This window comes from Mustela erminea, chromosome 8 (genome assembly GCF_009829155.1).
Source record: "Mustela erminea isolate mMusErm1 chromosome 8, mMusErm1.Pri, whole genome shotgun sequence".
NCBI classification, from domain to species: Eukaryota; Metazoa; Chordata; class Mammalia; order Carnivora; family Mustelidae; genus Mustela; species Mustela erminea.
In genome coordinates, this window is record NC_045621.1 from 58,507,516 (window position 1) to 58,527,495 (window position 19,980).

At 36.4% G+C, this 19,980-nt stretch overlaps 1 protein-coding gene across 2 annotated transcripts; it reads right to left on the reverse strand.

The window, feature by feature from the left end:
• Nucleotides 1-1,081: 1,081 nt before the first annotated feature.
• On the reverse strand, nucleotides 1,082-19,682 carry GCG (glucagon). 2 transcript variants are annotated; one of them, XM_032354119.1, is made up of 9 exons: nucleotides 19,420-19,678; nucleotides 19,002-19,239; nucleotides 11,716-11,831; nucleotides 10,697-10,862; nucleotides 7,394-7,494; nucleotides 5,649-5,810; nucleotides 3,730-3,867; nucleotides 2,237-2,380; nucleotides 1,082-1,563 (listed from the first exon to the last, which is right to left on the reverse strand). In XM_032354119.1, exons 5-9 carry the CDS (start codon nucleotides 7,483-7,485, stop codon nucleotides 1,557-1,559), a joined length of 543 nt encoding a protein of 180 aa, XP_032210010.1. In that variant the 5' UTR covers nucleotides 7,486-7,494; nucleotides 10,697-10,862; nucleotides 11,716-11,831; nucleotides 19,002-19,239; nucleotides 19,420-19,678; the 3' UTR covers nucleotides 1,082-1,556. The 2 variants fall into 2 exon arrangements, with proteins under 2 accessions (XP_032210010.1, XP_032210011.1); XM_032354120.1 differs by lacking the exon at nucleotides 1,082-1,563 and having other exon boundaries at nucleotides 2,233-2,380; nucleotides 19,420-19,682.
• Between the last annotated feature and the right edge of the window lie 298 nt (nucleotides 19,683-19,980).

Sequence of the window (19,980 nt, forward strand, 5' to 3'; positions counted from 1 at the left end):
ACACCCAACATAGGAGCTCCTAAATATATTAAGCAAATGCTAACATATCTAAAGGTAGAAATAGACAATGATGTAATCATAGCAGGGGACATAATACCCAAGTTTTAGCAATGGACAGATTATCCAGACATATAATCAACTAGGAAATGTTAAACTTGAACCATACATTAGACTAAATTGACCTAAGACATTTCTAGAACATTCTATCCAACAGAAGCAGAATACACATTCTTAAGTGCATATAGAACATTTTCCAGAACGGGTCATATAATAGGCCACAAAACAGATCTCAGCACATATAAGAAGGCCAAAATCATATCAACTATCAACTATCCTTTCTGGCTTGAAACTGGAAATCAATAACAAGAGGAGAGCTGAAAAACTTACAAGTATGTGGAAACTAAACCACGCATTCCTGAAACAACCAATAGCTCCAAGAAGAAATCAAAAAGGAAATTATAACAAAAAAAAAAATCATGAAACAAATGAAAATGGAAACACAGCACACCAAAATGCATGAGAGGCTGCAAAAGCAGTTCTTAGACGGAAAGATAAAGTGACAAATGTTTGTACTGAGGAAATCGAAAGCTCTCAAATAAATAACCCTAACTTTACATCTCAGGATCTAGAAAAACAAGAACAAAGTACACCCAAAGTTGGCAGGAGTAAGGAAATAACAAAGATCAGAGTGGTAATAAGTGAAATAGAGACCAGAAAAACAATGGAAGGATCAACAAAACTAAGAGCTGTTTTGTTTTCTTTTTTTAAGATAAACAAAAATGACTAAGAGTATGTGATTCCTTAGAATGAGGCAGTTGGTACTTATCTCCAGAAGAGATTTATCTTGTAGGTTTAATATTGCCTGATGGTCTATTTTTTAAAAGGTAAGCCAGAAGTGGATATGTTTATATAGAAATACAATGATTTTTCAGTGTTGGCCTAAAACGGTAAAGCACCATGCAGCCATTCAAATCATCAGGCCATGTCTGGGCACTAGATTTGGCTCATGGGGCTATGAGCTTAGAAAGAAGAGGTGTTTGGAGGGAGTGGGGTCACGAAGAAGAGAGAAAACAGACCATGGTGAAGAAGCTTGAACATTTTATTTATCTACCTTTGATATAGTGAAGGCAGAGCACTTTTAAGACAAATATTTCAAGAGGAATGTCTCTTCCCAGTTTTACCACTGTGACTACTAGTCCTCCCTTATCCTACCATTAAAATGCAGATATATTATGATTAAAATAATTTATATGTACAAATTATACCACAGAAAAATAATTTCATTGCTAATGTAAGCAGGTTAGGAAACTTCATCCAAAATAAGAAAATGAGAGAATTCTGCATTCTCATATTTTAAAGTTGGTATTTTAGCAATATTTTGACAATGGTTATTCCATGTACAATCTTTGGCTACACAACATTAAAAGAAAATTTATTTATTGGCATGCAAAGCATTATGGTTTCAGGATACACATCTTAAATTTACAGAACTTGAAATTTCAAATATCCCACGTGGCTGGCTGGTGATATGAAGATGATCTTGAAGAGTATTGTACTTACTTCCTAGGAATCAAAAAAAAAAAAAATGGCAGTGATTTAGCACAGCTCTAATACCGAGATGATAAAGTTAATTTATCCAAGAAGTAGTTCAGTGATTTGCTTTGATAAAACTTGTTCGTCAAACTTTTCATCTTACAAAGCCCTTAGTCTTTTGAACTCTTCAAACATTTGCATTCAGAGATGACTTATCCTAAAATTCTCCTATCAAGAAATATAAAGTTTATGAATAATTACAAAAAACAATCATAACCTATCAAGATAAATGGTTAAGTTTTGGTGTTCAGATTTTTACAACAATGTTTACTATATTCAGTATCTAATACTGTGTGTACTAGTTTTTTACTTAGTGCTAAAGTGTCTATATAGATAGTGATTTTTAATGTAACATTAATATGTGAATGACTAAACACATTCGTGTTTTATTCATATCTGTGTTCCTAATGGCTTGTCCCTTGTTGGAACTCAGGAAATGTTTTTGAAATAGGTGGGTGAATGGAGAAGACTGTAATAGTCAAAAATGAGTATAATAATATTTTCTTTAATGATTCCTAATTTTGATTTTATACCAAGAGACAAAATAAAGACCCTCTCCCTGATATAGAGAACAACCTGTAGCCTGTATGATAATATTTATGGAAATTCTGGTTGTTTTCAGAATCAGCTAAAATACAGTTACCTCTCAGTGATTTTGGTCTGAAGCAGCCAGTTTATAAAGTCCCGGGTGGCAAGATCATCAAGTACCGTGTTCATCTCATCAGAGAACGAGCCGTCGGCGTGTCTGCGGCGTAATTCTTCAACAATGGCGACTTCTTCTGGGAAACTGAGAAAAAAAGGGTCAAAGGAGGACTTAGGTAAATGTTTTAAGTAAGTCCTTACGGATTGCCTATCCTTGGTAACTCGAGTGAGGATCCCAGGGAAACAGTTTCTATTTCCAGGGGCCTATTAGGAAAAAGCCTCACAGAAACCTGCCTGTGGGAAAGGGAATGATTTAGGTAGGAAAGGGTAGGGCTGGGGTGGGAAACCAAACCTGTGTAACTTCTTGCCCTTTTCAATATTCCAGGCTACTTTGAAGATTTTAGTGTACTGGCAGCACAGATGTTATTACTGAGCCTTAATTTGTCTGTAACTCAGAAAAACATGTTCTGTCTCCTAAAACTAGTGATTATTTTGAACAGCCTTGCAAAGTGCAGTATGAAGGGATTAAAACTTAGTCTATGCAACGTTTTCTTTTTGAATGGTTTAGTAAAGCAGAATTTTTGGCATTACTTTAAAACACTATAAAAAACCCTCAATTGTAAGTGACTATTTACCATGAGTTTTATCAGTTTGATCATTCATGTTTTAAAAGTCATCGACAACACTAGTTTCCTTTTGTCTACGATCTCTTTAAGTCTCAGTGAGCTTGTTTTAAATCTCACTTTTAAAAAAAAAAAAAAAGAGTTGAACATGAATTTCCTGCCTCTCATATTTCAAATGTCAATCAAAATGATCAGGAGAAAATGAGATGGTTCAGGAATCTGTTTGGTTGTGGTAAGTTCCAAGAAAGTCCCAAAAGGCTTTAGCTTCATTTTCAACTTTGACAATTTAGTGGTTGTCTATATGACAGCCCTATTAAAAAATGGGCATATCGTTAAATCTATGGGTATTTCCACCTATCTGTACGTTGAGTGGTGTTTCATTACATGTCTTAAGTTTTGTTCCTTTTCATCTTCATCATGTTTTTACCTGAATCCTGACACACACGTATATGGGATCCCACCTGTAAATATTTACAGTCAGACTTTCAGGTTTCAGCACTATGTCTTCTTTTTCCTTATCTCTGGTTTTCCCGAGACAGTTCAAGTTTAAGCTTATTGTCCTGGTACAGTTACCAAAAACATTCTCTTTGTTATCAAGAGTGTCCTGGGTTGACCAATGAACACCCTCATTATAACTCAACTATACTAGAGGATGATTATTAATTATAAATATTATTAACACTTGCTATAAAAAAATAAAACAGAATAGACTTTTGTAGACTGTCTCCCACCAATTCAAGTTATCTCCTCACTTTGTGAGACTATACTAATTGCTTCTGTAATCCAGATCCATATATAGATAAGTGTAGTTTAAGTTTTCAGCATCATGCAAAAAAAAAAAAAAATGTTAAATAAGAATGTACAGACTTACTCTCGCCTTCCCCGGCCTTTCACCAGCCAAGCAATGAATTCCTTGGCAGCTTGGCCTTCCAAATAAGAACTTACATCACTGGTAAAGGTCCCTTCAGCATGTCTCTCAAATTCATCATGACGTTTGGCAATGTTATTCCTGAAAGAAATGTGAAAGTTAAGTTGAAGATCTGTCTCTTTAGCAATATGGTTCTCACCTTTAAGCAGTGCAGCATTGGGTTCAGGATCCTATGTAGAAGGGGTTTAGGAAGATTTGGGAGATGAGGGTGGCCAGGGGATCATTCTGAAGCTACATTAATTATCTGGATCCAGGGTTGATGGGAGAGGGCTAGTAACAACAAAGGCGGGCTAAAGCCCCTCCACTCTACCCAGCACACCCGTTTTCACCTCCCCTGTTTGTCTGTGCCATTGATCATTAAGCTGTGTTTACTTCGGTCTCAATATATGTTGGGCTCTTCACTGTGCTGTGCTACTTGCAAGCAAGGCAGCTGTTTGTTATTAGTCCATAAGGGGTCAGAGTTAATGAGATGGTGCAAAGGAAAGCAAAGGATTATCTCAAAATATCATCAAAATGACCACATGATAATAGATTAAAGGGAATGTGTGATGGGCCAGCCATGAGGAAAGCTAAGAAGAGGACTCCATTTCATCCTCCAAGGGTGTACAGAGCCCTTTGTGTAAAAGGGGACAAGCTGCCCTCAGTTTCCCCTAGGTTCCTAAGAAGGTTGATCTTAAACACACAACAGAAATCGCCTGACAAAAAAAAATGTTTTCCGTTGGTTTACCCCGTTGTGGCATTCCCTTCCTCGAAGTGAGGACACTTGTTTTCATTTTCTCAAATTTGTGATTTCCCACATTTTACCAATGGCCTCATCTGTAGTCCTTGGCAGAGACTTCTCCCAGTGTCTGCTCTGGCCGTGACCGCCATCTTCCCTGCATCTGCAATTCCACTTTAAGACCTTTAGGTCAACCACTCTGCCACTCCTTTTTCTCCTGCTGGCTCTGTTCACTCTCTTGCTCTCACTTCCTCTCTCCCTTCTCTATTCTATCCAGACAAATTTATGCCCTTTTCCTGATTTTTAGATTCCTTCAGCTACTTTGTATGCATAACTCCCTTCCCCTTGTGGGCCACCCTCCAAAGAAATTGTGAAATTCCACCATCTCTGTGAAACCCTTGCGGATGATTTCCTCCAGTAGCCTAGATGTAGCAAAAAACCCAACACTGTCAAAGAAAATCCAACATTAAAATGTATGCCTTACGATAGGCTTGTGTTCTTATTTGCCTTCTTCTCTCTTTAGGCTGTGCAGCTAGGCTGTAATTTTAAATGTGTATCTTGGATTGTATTCTATAAGAAAAAGACTGCATCTGTTTCCATTCCTTACCATGATAACTTGGCTAGAGGATACTTTTAATGTGATCACAGTCATGAGTTTGAACCCTACAAGGGAATGTTGAATTTGCTCTATCCTTTGGTCAGAAATTAGAATCCTAACCTTGCAGGTCCACAAAGTCAACTTCCGATTTTAAAGGGAAATGGGTCAAGACACAGTTGGGAATATCATTTAAAATCTATGTCCCATTGGAGGGTAGGTAAGAGAATTGGAGGGGTGGGGTGGGGAGGGCATTCAGAGGAATAATACAAAGGATAGCATAACCAACCTTGAAAATCATCAAAATTGGAAGAGTTTATGACCATGTTTTGATGAGCATGATAAAAAGAAGAAGAAGAAGAAGAAGAAGAAGAAGTAGAAGAAGAAGGAGGAGGAGGAGGAGGAGGAGGAGGAGGAGGAAGAGGAGGAGGAGGAGGAGGAGGAGGAGGAGGAGAAGAAGAAGAAGGAGGAGAAGAAGTCGGGAGAAATTTTAGACATATTTATGTAATACATTTGTGTGCAACTTTTGGACCACGTTCAGATCCTTACTTGTTTCTCTTGGTGCTCATCAACCACTGCACAAAATCCTGGGCACGCCTGGAGTCCAGATACTTGCTGTAGTCACTGGTGAATGTGCCCTGGGAATGGCGCTTGTCTTCACTCATCTGATCTGGATCACTGAGCGGGTCTGTCTGAGGAGCTGGGAATGATCTGTGAAGAACAGTAATTGGTGCAAATAAATGTCTTCTTAAGAGTAGAATCCCTTGAACAGCATCTTCTTTACAAAATACTGTACTATATGAAGCTGGAAGGCAGGTGTCTTGAGAATTTCAGTGGGTAGTTCAGAGACACCTTTAGCTTGCCATGGGAATTCCACACTTTTATTGGAATTGAATATACTCTGATTCTGAATTCTAGTAGTAGATTTTTCAACTGGCTTCTCTTTTCTGAAATGGGATTAAAGAAATCTTTTCTTTTCCACTTAATGCATCTACTCATGTTTACACTAATAATGAAAGAGTTCAGTGGCTTCAATATTTTAAAAGAGTAAAAAATTGCACCTCATTTGTTGGACAGCAGCAGATTTATGTCCCTAATTGTGTTTTTGGATATATTAATATAAACAAGTAGCTCAGTGACTTGGTTATATGGTAGCTAATGGTGGAAGAAAGACAAACACTCAAAAAAAAAAAAAAAAAAAAAAAGACAAGAAAGTTCACTTGGTCATTTGAAACTGTATGGTGGATAATATCCATGCCAGTAATCAACAGTTGGTTGGCATGGTAAATTTGGGGAAATACTCAATGTGATTAATACTCAGAAATAGAAATGAGATACTATCTCTACCTGTCAAATTAGTAAAGATTAAATACTGTGGAGGATAGTGTGAAAGAAGTATTTCTATCCTGCTGATGGGAGTGTGTATGTGTGTGACTTTTCTGGAAAGCAAGTTGGCAAGATAATATAAAAAATTTAGACTCATTCAAACCCTTTGACATAGTAATTCTACAACTAGAAATCTATCCTCAGAAAATAGTAAGAAATGTAGGGGAAAATGTTATTTGCAGCATTCTTTGTGGGAAAATTCGAAGAATTCTTAAGTGTTCAATAAAGGAAGAATAACTAGATAAATATTACACATTTATGAGATGAAATAGTATGCAGTCATTAAAGGGTCATACATTTAATAGATATTTTTAATGACATAAGAAAGAATTGGCAATGTAATGAAAAAGAAAAAATAGAAAAAAAGCATAGTACCTGGGATATATTTATGTATAGTGCATAATATTTATGTGCACTGTATAGTGCACATAAAATACAGGAAAGTAATACACCAAATTTTAGAATTCTGAGTAGTTTTCTCTGAATAGTGAAGTTTGAGTACTTGAAAAAATTTTTCATGTTTTTAAAAATTTTCCATCACAAACACATACTACTTTCACAATTAGCAACCAACCATTATTTTTTAAAAAGAGTAAAAGACACAAAGTTGGTAGGAATAATTAAAATAATCTACTCTACAGTGTGTAATGAACAGATAGATAGGATCAGCTGGAGATGTCAAAGAGCTATAATTTCCTGTGTAACAGATTTTTAACATTGACCACCCCTTTGGTTGTGAGATAGCACACACTCTGATCTATTCTGCAGAAAAGCCTTTATCACAATGATACTTTGAACATTTGGAAAACGTACAGAGTATTTTACTCAGACCTATTCACTAATGATAGCTTTTACGAGCTCTATTCTAACCATAATGTTACGTTAGTTCAAATCTAAGGATTTAATACCTGGATTTCTCCTCTGTGTCGTGAAGGGAACGTTGCCAGCTGCCTTGTACCAGCATTACAAACAATCCAGCCACAAAGTAAATGCTTTTCATTTTTGCTGCCTGTGGGAACATAGAGTCAGAGGCTTGGACTGGGGGCAGGGGGGAGACCACAAACCGTATTTGAACCCATCAGATTAAATTAATTCGATTTTGACTAAGTAAATATTACAACTAAAAAGAATAAGCTAGTCACCAATTTTACTCTGACCAGGTTCCCAGCTTAATTTCAAATAGTAGATTCTATTTTCCCCCAGATTTTGTTTGGTGACAAAAAGGATACAAAAGATATGTTCCACCCAATTAAAAAAAAAAAAAAAAGATGTGTACCACCAACTAAGCTTTTTCATTAGTGTAGGACACTTGTGTTAATGATTAGAAGGCTCATTTCCAGACTTGAAATTAAAAATGTCCATGATAAACATTTAAAATATCTACTGTAGATGATATGCTACATATGGTTAGCCTGAATGGCACCTTATCCATAATGCCACCCCCTTCACTATCAGTCTGGCTTTCAATTAATAGTCCTCCACTTCCAAGCATTTACATTATACTGCATTTCAACCATCTTAAAGCAGCCTCAGGCTACAACTTGGCATACCAGCTGTCGGTTCAGATGTATTATTCATTTATATTTTAAATAGTGTAACTTGGTCTAGACTTTGTAATTATAAAGCGGCCAACAGATTTGAGGTATTTTAGGGTGCTTTGACCTGTTCTAAATTAAAGGGAAAAATCATTTTAAAGACAAGTAATTTGCAACAAGAACTAATGCTTCTGGCAACTTGAACAATCACAACCAAGAAACTAAGAGATCACTGTCATAAAGAAAATTAATGCTTGCTTCTGAAGCCTTGGAAGTCCCCAGGTTGTTTTATAATTGGACTTAGTCCAGGACGTGTCATTCACTGCTACTGACACCCTAGGCCTGGTTGTACGATACACCTGTTTGCTTGTCTTCATCGCTCAAGCAGATGCCCTGTGAAGCCACTGGATGCCAAGGACATGATGAGGCAGTGTGGATGGGTGGGAATCAACATGAATGCGGGGCAGTCGTATGTCCCCACAGGGCAAGCTCCTCTATTTAACTGCATGAAAACTTTGAGTCTGATGTTTGTCTTGGAGTTCTCTCTGTTACTTTTGAGACAGACCATGTCTACCTTGAGAAGTGGGGATTTCAATCCAAGTTTGATTATACTTATCCATAAATAATTTGAATGAGTATTTTTAGCACATGGCATTTGGTCTGAAAGAAAGATTTTACAAATATTATCATTTTAAACTATCAATCTTTCCTTGAACATTCTTGCCATATTTACTATCTTTGGTGCTAAAACATAGAGACCGCAGTACCTGCAATGGTATTTTTTTTCTTTCTTTGAAGTATTGTCTTTGTGGATTAAGTGATCAGTTAGACAAAGCAACAAAATAAGAATTACATATTCATCAGTATTAAGTTACTAATTTGGCATTTTGCTCCATTTCAGTTTACCTCGTTGGCAAACTTCGGAAACTTTATCACATATGCAGGTTGTGTCTTCTGGTTAAAATTCTCAATTATAAGTTCAGGCTTTGGGGAATTTTTAAAAAATTAAAGCAAGCATTTCTTTTTAGGGTTACCTTACTGTTAAAAAGTCAGTTTAGGGGGAACCTGGATGGCTCAGTGGGTTAAAGCCTCTGCCTTCAGCTCAGGTCATGATCCCAGGGTCCTGGGATTGAGCCCTGCATAGGGCTTTCTGCTCAGCAGGGAGACTGCTTCCCTCTCTTTGCCTGCCTCTCTGCCTACTTGTGATCTCTCTCTGTCAAATAAATGAATACAATCTTGAAAAAAAAAAAAGTCAGTTTAGTCCTAAATAATTCCTTCTACACAAAGTTGCAAAAGATTTGACAATATTTTCTAATATGTTCTATGGAAGCAGATTTAGAACAGGTGGGATTCTGCCACGGTGGGAACTGACCTAAAGAGAAGCAACAGTACAGAAGTGAATATCTGAAGTCCTCTACAGACAATAAAATGAGTTCCACTGAAAAAGAAACTGCTTTTTAAAAATATCATTTCTTTTCATTTAGTGGAAGCCTGCGGAATTGTGAAATTTTAAGAATAAGATTGACTGCCACTACTGAGAAAGCTAGTATTTATGTTATTTTAGGTCAAGCTCCTACTCAATAAAAGAAGAATTTTAATCACCCCCCTTCCAGTAGCCTAAAGAGAGAATCTGCAGTTTTTTAAGACCCACACATTTCCAATCAAATGTAGAGGAAAATACCATAACAATAGCATTTTCTTTGTGTAGGAAGTCTTTTAGGAAGATAAACCTTAGACCTTGACAAGGTGACATTATGTTATATCCCCAAATACATTGGTATTGGAGGCCAAATAGGTACTTTTCGAACTGGTTGGTTCATTTCAAAAACATACCATTTCGTCATTTTCTCCATTGAGGATCTTTGTAAAATTGTTCTTCATCCTTAAGAACCTGAATAGGTACTTTAGAACATCTGTTTTGTTTTTTTTTTCCTGAAGAGATTTACTAAAATTTCATTTCAGAATGTGGACATTTTAGATATATTATTTATTATTATTGGTTTTTAATACATAGTAAGGAATTATTAATCAGTGGTTTTACTCAGTTCCATCCAAAGCCTTCCCAATAATTGACTATATTTGTCTTTGCACCAGATATGCTCTGTCTCATTTACAAAGAGCTGATTTCATGGACTCGATTTTTTTTTTGATAGACTTATCAGAAATTTGAATATTTGAAAGATGATGTTGATTCTGCTCTTTTAGAAAACCATAAGTTTTCATTGGTAAGGAGCAATTGCTGTTATAGCTTCTCTAATGGACACATTTCTGCTGAATTTAAAAGGCGCCTTCTGTTCAAAGTAGTATACACATTTATCAAACTCAAGGAAAATATTTATTTTTCAAAATGTTACCACTTATTTAAAAATGCAGTTCTCATAACAGTTAAATCTTATAACAAGGACATTGATTCGAAATCTTTGTCTTTCTTTCTATTTTATATCTTTGCATGGAATTGTTATCCCATTCACTGTTCAGCTTCACTAGGTTGAATGAAATATATGTAAATGCATTTTATGTCACTTTTTCATCTCCATTCTGCCCCCGTGAACTAATAGCAATAAGGCTTAAGATGAAAAAACAGGACTTCATTCATAATACTTTGCCTCCTTAAAAATACCTATCAGCACCCCAAGCAGGATTTACAGTCTTGCGGTCCCTCACTGGTCATCTTACCTTCTGACTGGAACAGAGCAGGTGGAGAGAGACCAAGCCCCCTTTTCGGACCTCTGGATGTGCTTTGTCCTGAGCCCTGTGCTTGTGCAGCCGAGCCCACTGGGTTTATATACTCTCAGCGTTGTTCAGACCCACAGATATTACGCTGACAATATAAATTTCTCATCTGTAAATAATGAGTTTTTGTTACAAACGATTTCACTCGCCCACTCACTTTGCTCATCTGCATTCTATGCGTATGCTGGGTGGGGCCTCTGGGACCAGGAAACTTTTTATTTACTCTCCTGCTTCTTTTCGTTGTTGTTGTTGGGAATGGAAAAGGGCAATTTGGAAATTCACCCTTCACTGTCAGTCAGGCATGAAAATCACTTAAGTACTCTAAAGTGAATTCTGATGCCGAAGTCAAAAAAAAACACACACAAAAAACAAAAAACAAAAACCACCAAACATGGAAATTACATCGTTTATGGCTGATCTCACTCTGAGCAGGGCCTCATTGGAGGGTCTTACAAGTCCTTTCTTTTGCTGTCTAGTTATGAGACAGTTATCTGAATGCAATAACCAGTTCATTCTATCACCTACCCAAATAATAAATCATTCACTCAACACATACTCAATAAGAATCTTCTCATCCCCACCCTATGGAATTAATTTGTATTATTTTGGAGGGGAATTTTTAAAAATATCGCTTAAGACCTAATGTGTCCTGTTGTAGCAAACTGGATTCAGGCAGAAAGAATAAAGCAAAATGAGGATTAAACATCAGAGATAGGTGATGATAATAAGATAGGAACTCATACTTCTTTTTTCTTATGTTGGATACATAAAGACTAACTGTGTTGATAAGAGACCCTGACATTAATTCATAAAAGAACAAATTTGAGGAAAACTCTTGACATGAGATGCATACTGTCACATTTCCTGGGTTTTGTGATCTGCCATTTAGGAATCTAATGATGCATAAGATTTAGCAGATGTGAGTTTGGCCATTTTAGAGAAAGAGAAAAACGCGAAATGACCTGGACAGGCAGCATGAGAACAGTGTCGGTGTAATTCGATTTTGGTCTGGCTCCTGTCCACAAACTGTGGGACCATGGTCAAGTCACACACTCTCCTAGTGCCTCAGCTTCCTCACCTGCAAAATGAGAGGATTGGTCACAAGAGCCTTGTAAGATAAAACTGTGATTCCATATGACAAAATTATTGCCATATCTCCTAGCTAGATTCCAGTATTTGGATATCATCAACTGCATGACAAAGCGGATGACTCGTACGGAAGTAAATTGTGGAAGCAACTGGAGAAACATCTCATTTTTCACCTGTGGATTGGACCCACTGTTGGATCTAGAGCCCGTTAAAGGCCATAGAGATAAGTTCTATGTGAAATTGGGAGACCTCAGGAAGAGAAGAAGAGAGTTAGTGCTGGTGGTTACTGATGGTGATTCAAAGTGTGGTCCCAAAACCCACATCACCTGGGAGCTTGCTAGGAATGCAGACACTCAGGCCCAAACCCAGACTTACCCAATAAGAATCTGCATTTTACCAAGATTCCCAGGCAATTCATATGCATATTAAAGTCTTAGAAGTATGGCTGCATAAACTACCTACCTTGTTTTCTTTATCTTCTCAATGCTTGCTGGTATTTTCACCGGAGGATTGCTTCTTAGCACTGCCAGCAGGGGGGGCGAAAGCCCTCCTCTGGACAGTATGGATTAACACAAAAACAGAGAAATGGCTTTAAAGTGTAGATAGCTTACTATGGAGTTGTTCTTCCCTCTTCCCTCCTGAGTATACTGGCTATATTTGTAGTTATTGTTTGACATTCAGTTCTATTTTTCCTCTTTGCCTATTTGAATAGATGTCTCTTCAGTCCTCTGTGTCTATCTTCTTTTCAGATGTTTTCTGTTTCTGGAGCAGTCCCTAACGGGGGAGGGGGGAGGGAGTGGGCACGGGGTCCGGGGGGGTGGCGGGGCGGGAAGAGGTGTCTGGAGATGTTGTATAAAAGCCCTTAACACAGCACCTGGCTTTGTTCCCTTCCAATATCTTACTACAAAACTTGTTTCCCTCCACTGCACTTGCTTTCTATTACTTCAGAAGGGACTATCCCAAGTTCTTTGAGGAAATTTCCTCTGGCTTCATCTCCAGCCCCCCTACACTGGTTCTTGGCAGTCCCCAATACCATTAATAACAAACATTCTGAAAATGCAGAGGCATTCCAAGCCTCATTGTACAGAGCACTCTTCTACTTAGCAGGGGCAGAGCAGTCTCCTTGATGGACATCATATTATCAGAAATCAAGACAAACATCAATACAATTGTGGGCTTGTGGATCTTCTTCCAATGACTTCCCCACACCAGCTTCCACTTGGCCTTCCATTCCCATCACAACAGTTATTTGGTCATTCAGATGTGAGGCAAAGAAAGTGGGGTCCTTATAGTTAAATGACTAGTGTTAAATAGTTTGTCTGGAAGCAGGGAAATTATGGGATATGCCATCTAGAGTTCTCCCATCAGACTACGGGAGATACCTAATGGCTGCCAGGAGGCAGTGCCACATCCTAGCTATGATATACTTTCCTGAAACATCAGTTTGACTTAATGGAAGTAATATAAAACATAATTATTATATGGAGTAGTACAAAAATATGCATCAAATTTTAAGGTAGAATAAGGTATCTAATTCAAAGATTACTTGCCTTCTTTATGATGCTTAGGACCTGGGATAACTTTTATGGCTAAAAACTTATGCTGTTGCAAGAGATCGCATGTTTAGAAGGGCCCTGTGCTTGGCCTAATACTCTGCTCCAATCATCTTGATATTCTTAATAACTTTTGAATAAGGGCTCTGCATTTTTGTTTTGCACTTTGTCCCACAAATTATGTAGGGTTCTTCTTAGGACCTCACCTGATGAAATCATGGATTACAGGAGTTTTGTATGTTTATTTTGTTAAGCTGTTCAGAATAGGTGGGTTGAAATATTTGAGAATGGCAAAGATCAAATAGTAGCAAGACTATGGACAAGGAGTTTTCTCTTGCATGAACAATGGGAGCACAACATGTTATAGCATGTTTGGGGGCGCAATTTGACAATATTACAAAATTACAAATATCTACAACCCCTGGCCTCATAAGGCTAAAGCATCACTCTGAAAGTTTATCCCAATTTTATTACTACATATGTATGTAATGATGTAGGTACAAGGCTCTTCATTGCAGCATTGTGTATAATAATAACAAGTTGGAACCATCAATAGAGCAGGGTTCAGAAAAAACAATGAGGAAGCTCTTTATTCACCAGTATAGAAAGACTCCAAGATATATTGTTAGCTGAAAATAGGGAGGGGCATTTTGGAAATACATAGTAGGCTACTTTAGAGTTAGGAGAGGGAATGGGACAAATATATGTTTATTTAATCACTGCATTTAAAATAATTGGAAGAATGCACAAGAAACTAACGGAAGCACTCAGCTGCAGTATGGACCAGTGAGGTAGACAGAAACAGATGCCAAGAATACTTCTCAATATATACTTGTTATACTTTGGGGGGTTTTTTGTCCACTTGGTTTAATTATCAATTCAAAATAACAAAGAAATACAATATAAAAAGAAGTGACAGCACAACCACTCTGAGAAAAGGTTAAGTACCTCTTCCTAAATAATTACCTTTTGACCTAGTAATTTCACTCAAGAGAAATGAAAATATTTATCTACAAAAAGACTCACAAAAACATTCACAGGAGCTTTCTAGCTATAGCTAAGATTGGAAACAATTGTCAGAAAGTAAAATATTAAACAAACTGTGGTATGGAATTTATACAGTGGAATACTACTGAACAACAATAACAAAAAAGAATGAAAAACTGGTACTGGCACCAATGTGGATGAATTTCACAGATATGCTGAGTGAGGACTCACAAAAATACTGCATACTGGATGAATCTGTTTTTAGAAGTTCAAGAGCAGGCAAAACTAAGATTAAAAAATCAGATTTATATAAATTTGATTTATATAAATTTTAACTAAAAGAAAAAAATCGTATAACTTAAAAAGAGAGGGTCCCTGGGTGGAACAGTTGGTTAAATGTGTGACTCTTGCTTTCAGCTCAGGTCATGATCGCAGGGTCCTGGCATAGAGCCCTGCATCAGGCTCCATGCTCCGTGTGGAGTGTGCCTGAGATTCTCTCTCTCCCTCCCTGCCCCTCCTGCTAAAATGAAATTAAATAAATAAGTAAATAATATCTTCTAAAAACACAAAAATAAAAAGAGCTGTTGGTCGAAGTATAAATCACATTAGCATGGCTGAATACTGACAATTGTTGAGTTGGCTGATAAGTAAATAGGATTTATTATGTGATTCTGCTTATACCACGTAAGTATGAATCTTCCCCCAAAATAAGTCAAATGAAAACTATAATAAAATAAGTGTGGCGTGGGGAATTAGCACTAATTAATCAGTTCCTTTGAAAGCCAGAGTTTGACCTTTCACCCTGTAGGACAACATCATATGAAATAATATCCACATTATAGTGGTCCCAGAAGAAGAAGAAGAGAGAAAGGGATAGAAAAATTATTTGAAGAAATAATGGCTGAAAACTTCCCTAAACTGGGGAAGGAAAAGGACATCCAGCTCCAGAAAGAACAGAGAGTTCTAAACAAGATGGACCCAAAGAGATCCACACAAACACAAGTTATAATCAAACTGTCAAACATTAAAGAGGAAGAGAGAATATTAAAAGCAGTAAGAAAAAAACAACTTGCTAAATAAAAGGGAACCCCTGTAAGATTATCACCTAATATTTTAACAAAAATTTTGTAGGCCAGAGGGAGTAGCATGAATATTCAAATAGCTGAAAAGAAATATTCCATGTGCACTAGAAAAGAATGTATATTCTGCTGTTTTTGGATGGAATGTTCTGTATATATGTATTAAGTCCATCTGGTCTAATATGTCTTTTAAGGCCAATGTTTCCTTATTGCTTTTCTGTCTGGATGATCTATCCATTGATATAAGTGGGGTATTAAAGTCTCCTGTTATTATTGCATTGCTGTCCATTTCACCTTTTAGGTCTGTTAATATTTGCTTTATAGATTTAGGTGCCCCTATATTGGGTGAATAAATATTTACAGATTTTATATCCTCTGGTTGGATTGACCCCTTTATCATTACACAATAATACCCTTCTTTGTCTTTAATCATGCTCTTTATTTTAAAATCTATTTTGTCTAATACAAATATAACTACACCAGCTTTCTTTTTGCTTCCTTTTGCATGGGATATCTTTTCTTATCCCTTCACTTTCAGTCTGTGTGTGTTGTTAGATCTGAAGTGAGTCTTTTGTAGGTAACACATAGATGCGTCTTGGTTGGTTCTTTTGTCCACTCAGTCACTCTATACTTCTTAATTGGAACAGTTAGTCCATTTACAATTACTGACAGGAATGTATTTATTGCTATTTTGTTGGTGATTTTCTGGCTTTTTTTGTAGTTTCTCTCTGTTCCTTTTCTCTTGTCTTGTTTTCTTTTGTTATTTGGGGATTGTCTTTAGTGTTATGTCTGGATTCCTTTCTCATTTTCATTTGTGTATCTACTACAGATTTTTGCTTTGTATGTATGTATAGATTTTTATTTTGTTTCTTAACTAACTATTACACTTAAAATTTTAGTATTTTCTGTCTTTCAATCTTCATATTAGATTTACAAGCGATTGATCCACTAACTTTATTAGGTATTTGCATTTGACAGTGTTATCTTTACCTTTATATGTAGTTATCAGTTTGTAGTTTTTCCTTTTGGCTTAAAGAAGTCCTTTTACCATTTCTTGTAAGGTCACTTTAGTGATGATAAACTCCTATATTTTTTTTTTTTGAAGGATAGCTAGTGTATTAGGTCAGAAAAGAAGTCTCAATAAACTTAAAAATATTGAAATTATACCAAACATCTTTTCAGACCACAATGGTATAAAACTAAAAATCAATCATAGGAAGAAAACTGGAAAAATCACAAATATGTGAAGATTAAACAACGTGGTACTGAACAACTAATGGTTCAACAAAGAAATCAAAGGAGAAATTTAAAAACGCCTGGAGACAAAATAAAAATGGAAATACAACAGTCTGAAATCTGTGGTATACAGCAAAAACAGTTTTTAGAGGGAAGTTTAAATATAACCTACTTCAACAAATAAGAAAAATCTCAAATAAACAATCTAGCTCTACACCTCAAGGAACTAGGGAAAAAAGAATAAAAAAAGCATAAAGTTGAAGCAGAAGGAAGGAAATAATAAAGATTAGAGAAGAAATAAATGACAATAGAAAAGATCAATAAAACTAAGAGTTGTTCTTTGAAAAGATAAACGGAATTGACAAACCTTTAACTGGACTCACCAAGGGGGGAAAAAGAGGGCACAAGAAAATAAAATCAGAAATGAAAGAGGAGAAGATGTAAGATATTAAAACAAAAATGAAGACACAAATAAATGAAAAGATATTCTATGCTCATGGACTGGTAGAATTAACATTATTAAAAGGTTCATAGTCTCTAAAGCAATCTATAGGTTCAATGAAATCCCTATCAAAATTCCAGTACCATTCCAATGTATTTTCACAGACCTAGAACACATAATTTTAAAATTTGTATGGAATCGTAAATAATTCTGAATAGCCAAAGAGATCTTGAGAAAGAAAAAAGCTGGTGATATCATGCTCCCTAATTTCAAACTATATTACAAGATTATAGTAACCAAACAGTATGGTATTGGCATAAAAACAGACCCATAGATCAATGAAACAGAATAGAGTCCAGAAATAAAATCTCACATATATGGTCAATTAATCTTTGACAGAGGAGGCAAAAATATACAAATAATGAAAAGACAGTCTCTTCAAGAAATGGTGTTGAAAAACTGAACAGCCACATGCAAAGAATAAAATTGGACCACTAACACCATACAGAAAAATTAACTCAAAATGAATTAAAGACTTGAATATAAGACCCGAAACCATGAAAATCTTAGAAGAAAACACACAAGTGGTAAGCCTTAATATCCTGATGAATATTTTTGGATCTGACTCCAGAGGCAAGGGCAACAAAAGCAAAAATAAACAAATAAGAATGCATGGGACTACATCAAACTAAAAAAACTTCTGCATGCTGAAGGAAACCATGGACAAAACACAAGACAACTACTAAATCGGAGATATATATCTGATAGGGAGTTAATATTTAACATATACAAACAACTCACACAACTCAACAATGAAAGAACAACTTGATTTAAAAAATGGGCAGAGGATCTGAATAGACATTTTTCCAAAGAAGACAGACAGACATGTTCAATAGGTACGTGAAAACATGTTAAACATCATTAATCAGCAGTGAAATGCAAGTCAAAACTACAATAAGGTATCACCTCACATCTATCAGACTGGCTATTATCAAAAAGACAAGAAACAACAAGTACTGGAGAGGATGTGCAGAAGAGGGAACTCTTGTACACTGTTGCTGGGAATGTAAATTAGTGCAGCCACTGTGGAAAACAGTATGGAGATTCCTCAAGAAATTAAAAATAGAACCACCATATGATACAGTTATTCCACTTCTGAGTATTTATTCAAAGAGTATGAAAACACTAATTTGAAAACATATTGAAATATGCACCCCTATGCTGATTATTAGTTACAATGGCCTAGATATAGAAACAAGTGTCCATCGATAAATGAATGGATTCCACACACAATGGAATACATGCATACTCTCACACACACAACGAAATCCTACTCAACTATAATAAAAGAAGAAAATCTTGCCGTATGTGACAACGTGGATGGACTTCCAAGGTACTATGCTAAGTGAACCAAGTCAGGTAGAGAAAGCAAATACCATATGATTTCACTTAAATGTGAAATCTGAAAAACAAAACAAATGAACAAAGAAAATAAAAATAAACTCACAGATAGAGACTATATTGGTGATTTTTACAGGGGAAGGGGATTGGAGGCAGGCAGAGGAGTGAAGTGGCTCAGTTTAACGGTCATGGATGGTGGTAACTAGACTTGTGATCACTGTGTAGTATATACAAACACTGAATTACACTGTGGTACCCTTGAAACTTATATAACGTTATTTACCAATTTAGCCTTAAGAAAAAAGAAGAGTTTGACCCCTTAGTTACAAAGCATGAGCTGGATAAAATCAATGTAGTCTGGAGACACATGGTAGCAACAAAACCTGGAGGTGAAAGGAGGCACAGGACAGGAGCTGGATAACAGAAAAAGAACTACAGGGAAGGTAGTGGAAGAGACCCACCATTCACAGGTAAGGGAATGATGATTACAGCTCCTTCCTCCTCTATCTTCTCCCAGGCCTGTCCTGAGGGTAGGTATACCTCTGCTCTGTTATAGAAGACTCAGGGGTGATGGGTAAAATTGCCTTGGGTTTGAGGTTCCTTTTTGCTTCTCAGAGGTAATCCTCTCCATACGCCATGTTCTTTGTAGGTTAGAACACTCCTTTCCACAACAATGGTCTTCTGAAAATAGGCGTGAGCCTTCACAAATAAATAAATAGATAAATAAACACATACATACATAAATAAGGTATAGTACATGAGAGAAAAGTTCACATTATTTTTTTTTTTAGCTTTGAAGGAAAAAACATACTCATTTGACCATAGCCTTTGAAAATGTAAAAACTGAGTACACAGAATGCGATAATCAAACATCTTTACCTGCTTGTGAGGGACTCGATGGGCTCGGGGATCCAGGGGCTGTAAAGGAAGATCTTCCAGGGGATATTCTGAGTTTGCCAGAGGATGTGAGAAGTATCCTTACTGAAAAACACTGAAGAAACAGTTCGTGACCCATCCATCTGGAAGGATTCAGAGGAAGCCTGCTGGGTCAGGGAATGTTCAGTGTTAAGATCATCGGACAGTCTTCCTGCCCTGAGGCTCGCAGACCCTATAGAGAGACCCGCTCACAAGTCTGAGCAGGGGACTGTGTCGCATCATGGCTTTGCATACATTGATTTTATCTTTTGCTAGATCCCTGGTATAATGAGATGTTTAAAATTGTTCTAAGTTTCATTTGTTATTTTTATTCATAAAGGGAACAAGAGAGAGAAAGAAAACAAAATCACATTTGTACAAAATAATCTTATCTCATAATTTATAAGCAGAATATATATTTATATGTATAAATACATATATATCATTGAATACATGTGTTATGCTTCTATTTTTCGCATATTGTAGCTATAAAAAACAAACCATATGTCATTACATTTATCCAAC

Excerpts from the sequence above, each read along its gene's own strand:
- GCG (XM_032354119.1), bottom strand. The coding sequence starts at position 7,485 with ATGAAAAGCATTTACTTTGTGGCTGGATTGTTTGTAATGCTGGTACAA. Across the intron at positions 5,811-7,393 it reads GACACAGAGGAGAAATCCAG|ATCATTCCCAGCTCCTCAGA; the intron begins GTATTAAATCCT and ends TGTTCTTCACAG. Across the intron at positions 3,868-5,648 it reads ATGAGCACCAAGAGAAACAA|GAATAACATTGCCAAACGTC; the intron begins GTAAGGATCTGA and ends CATTTCTTTCAG.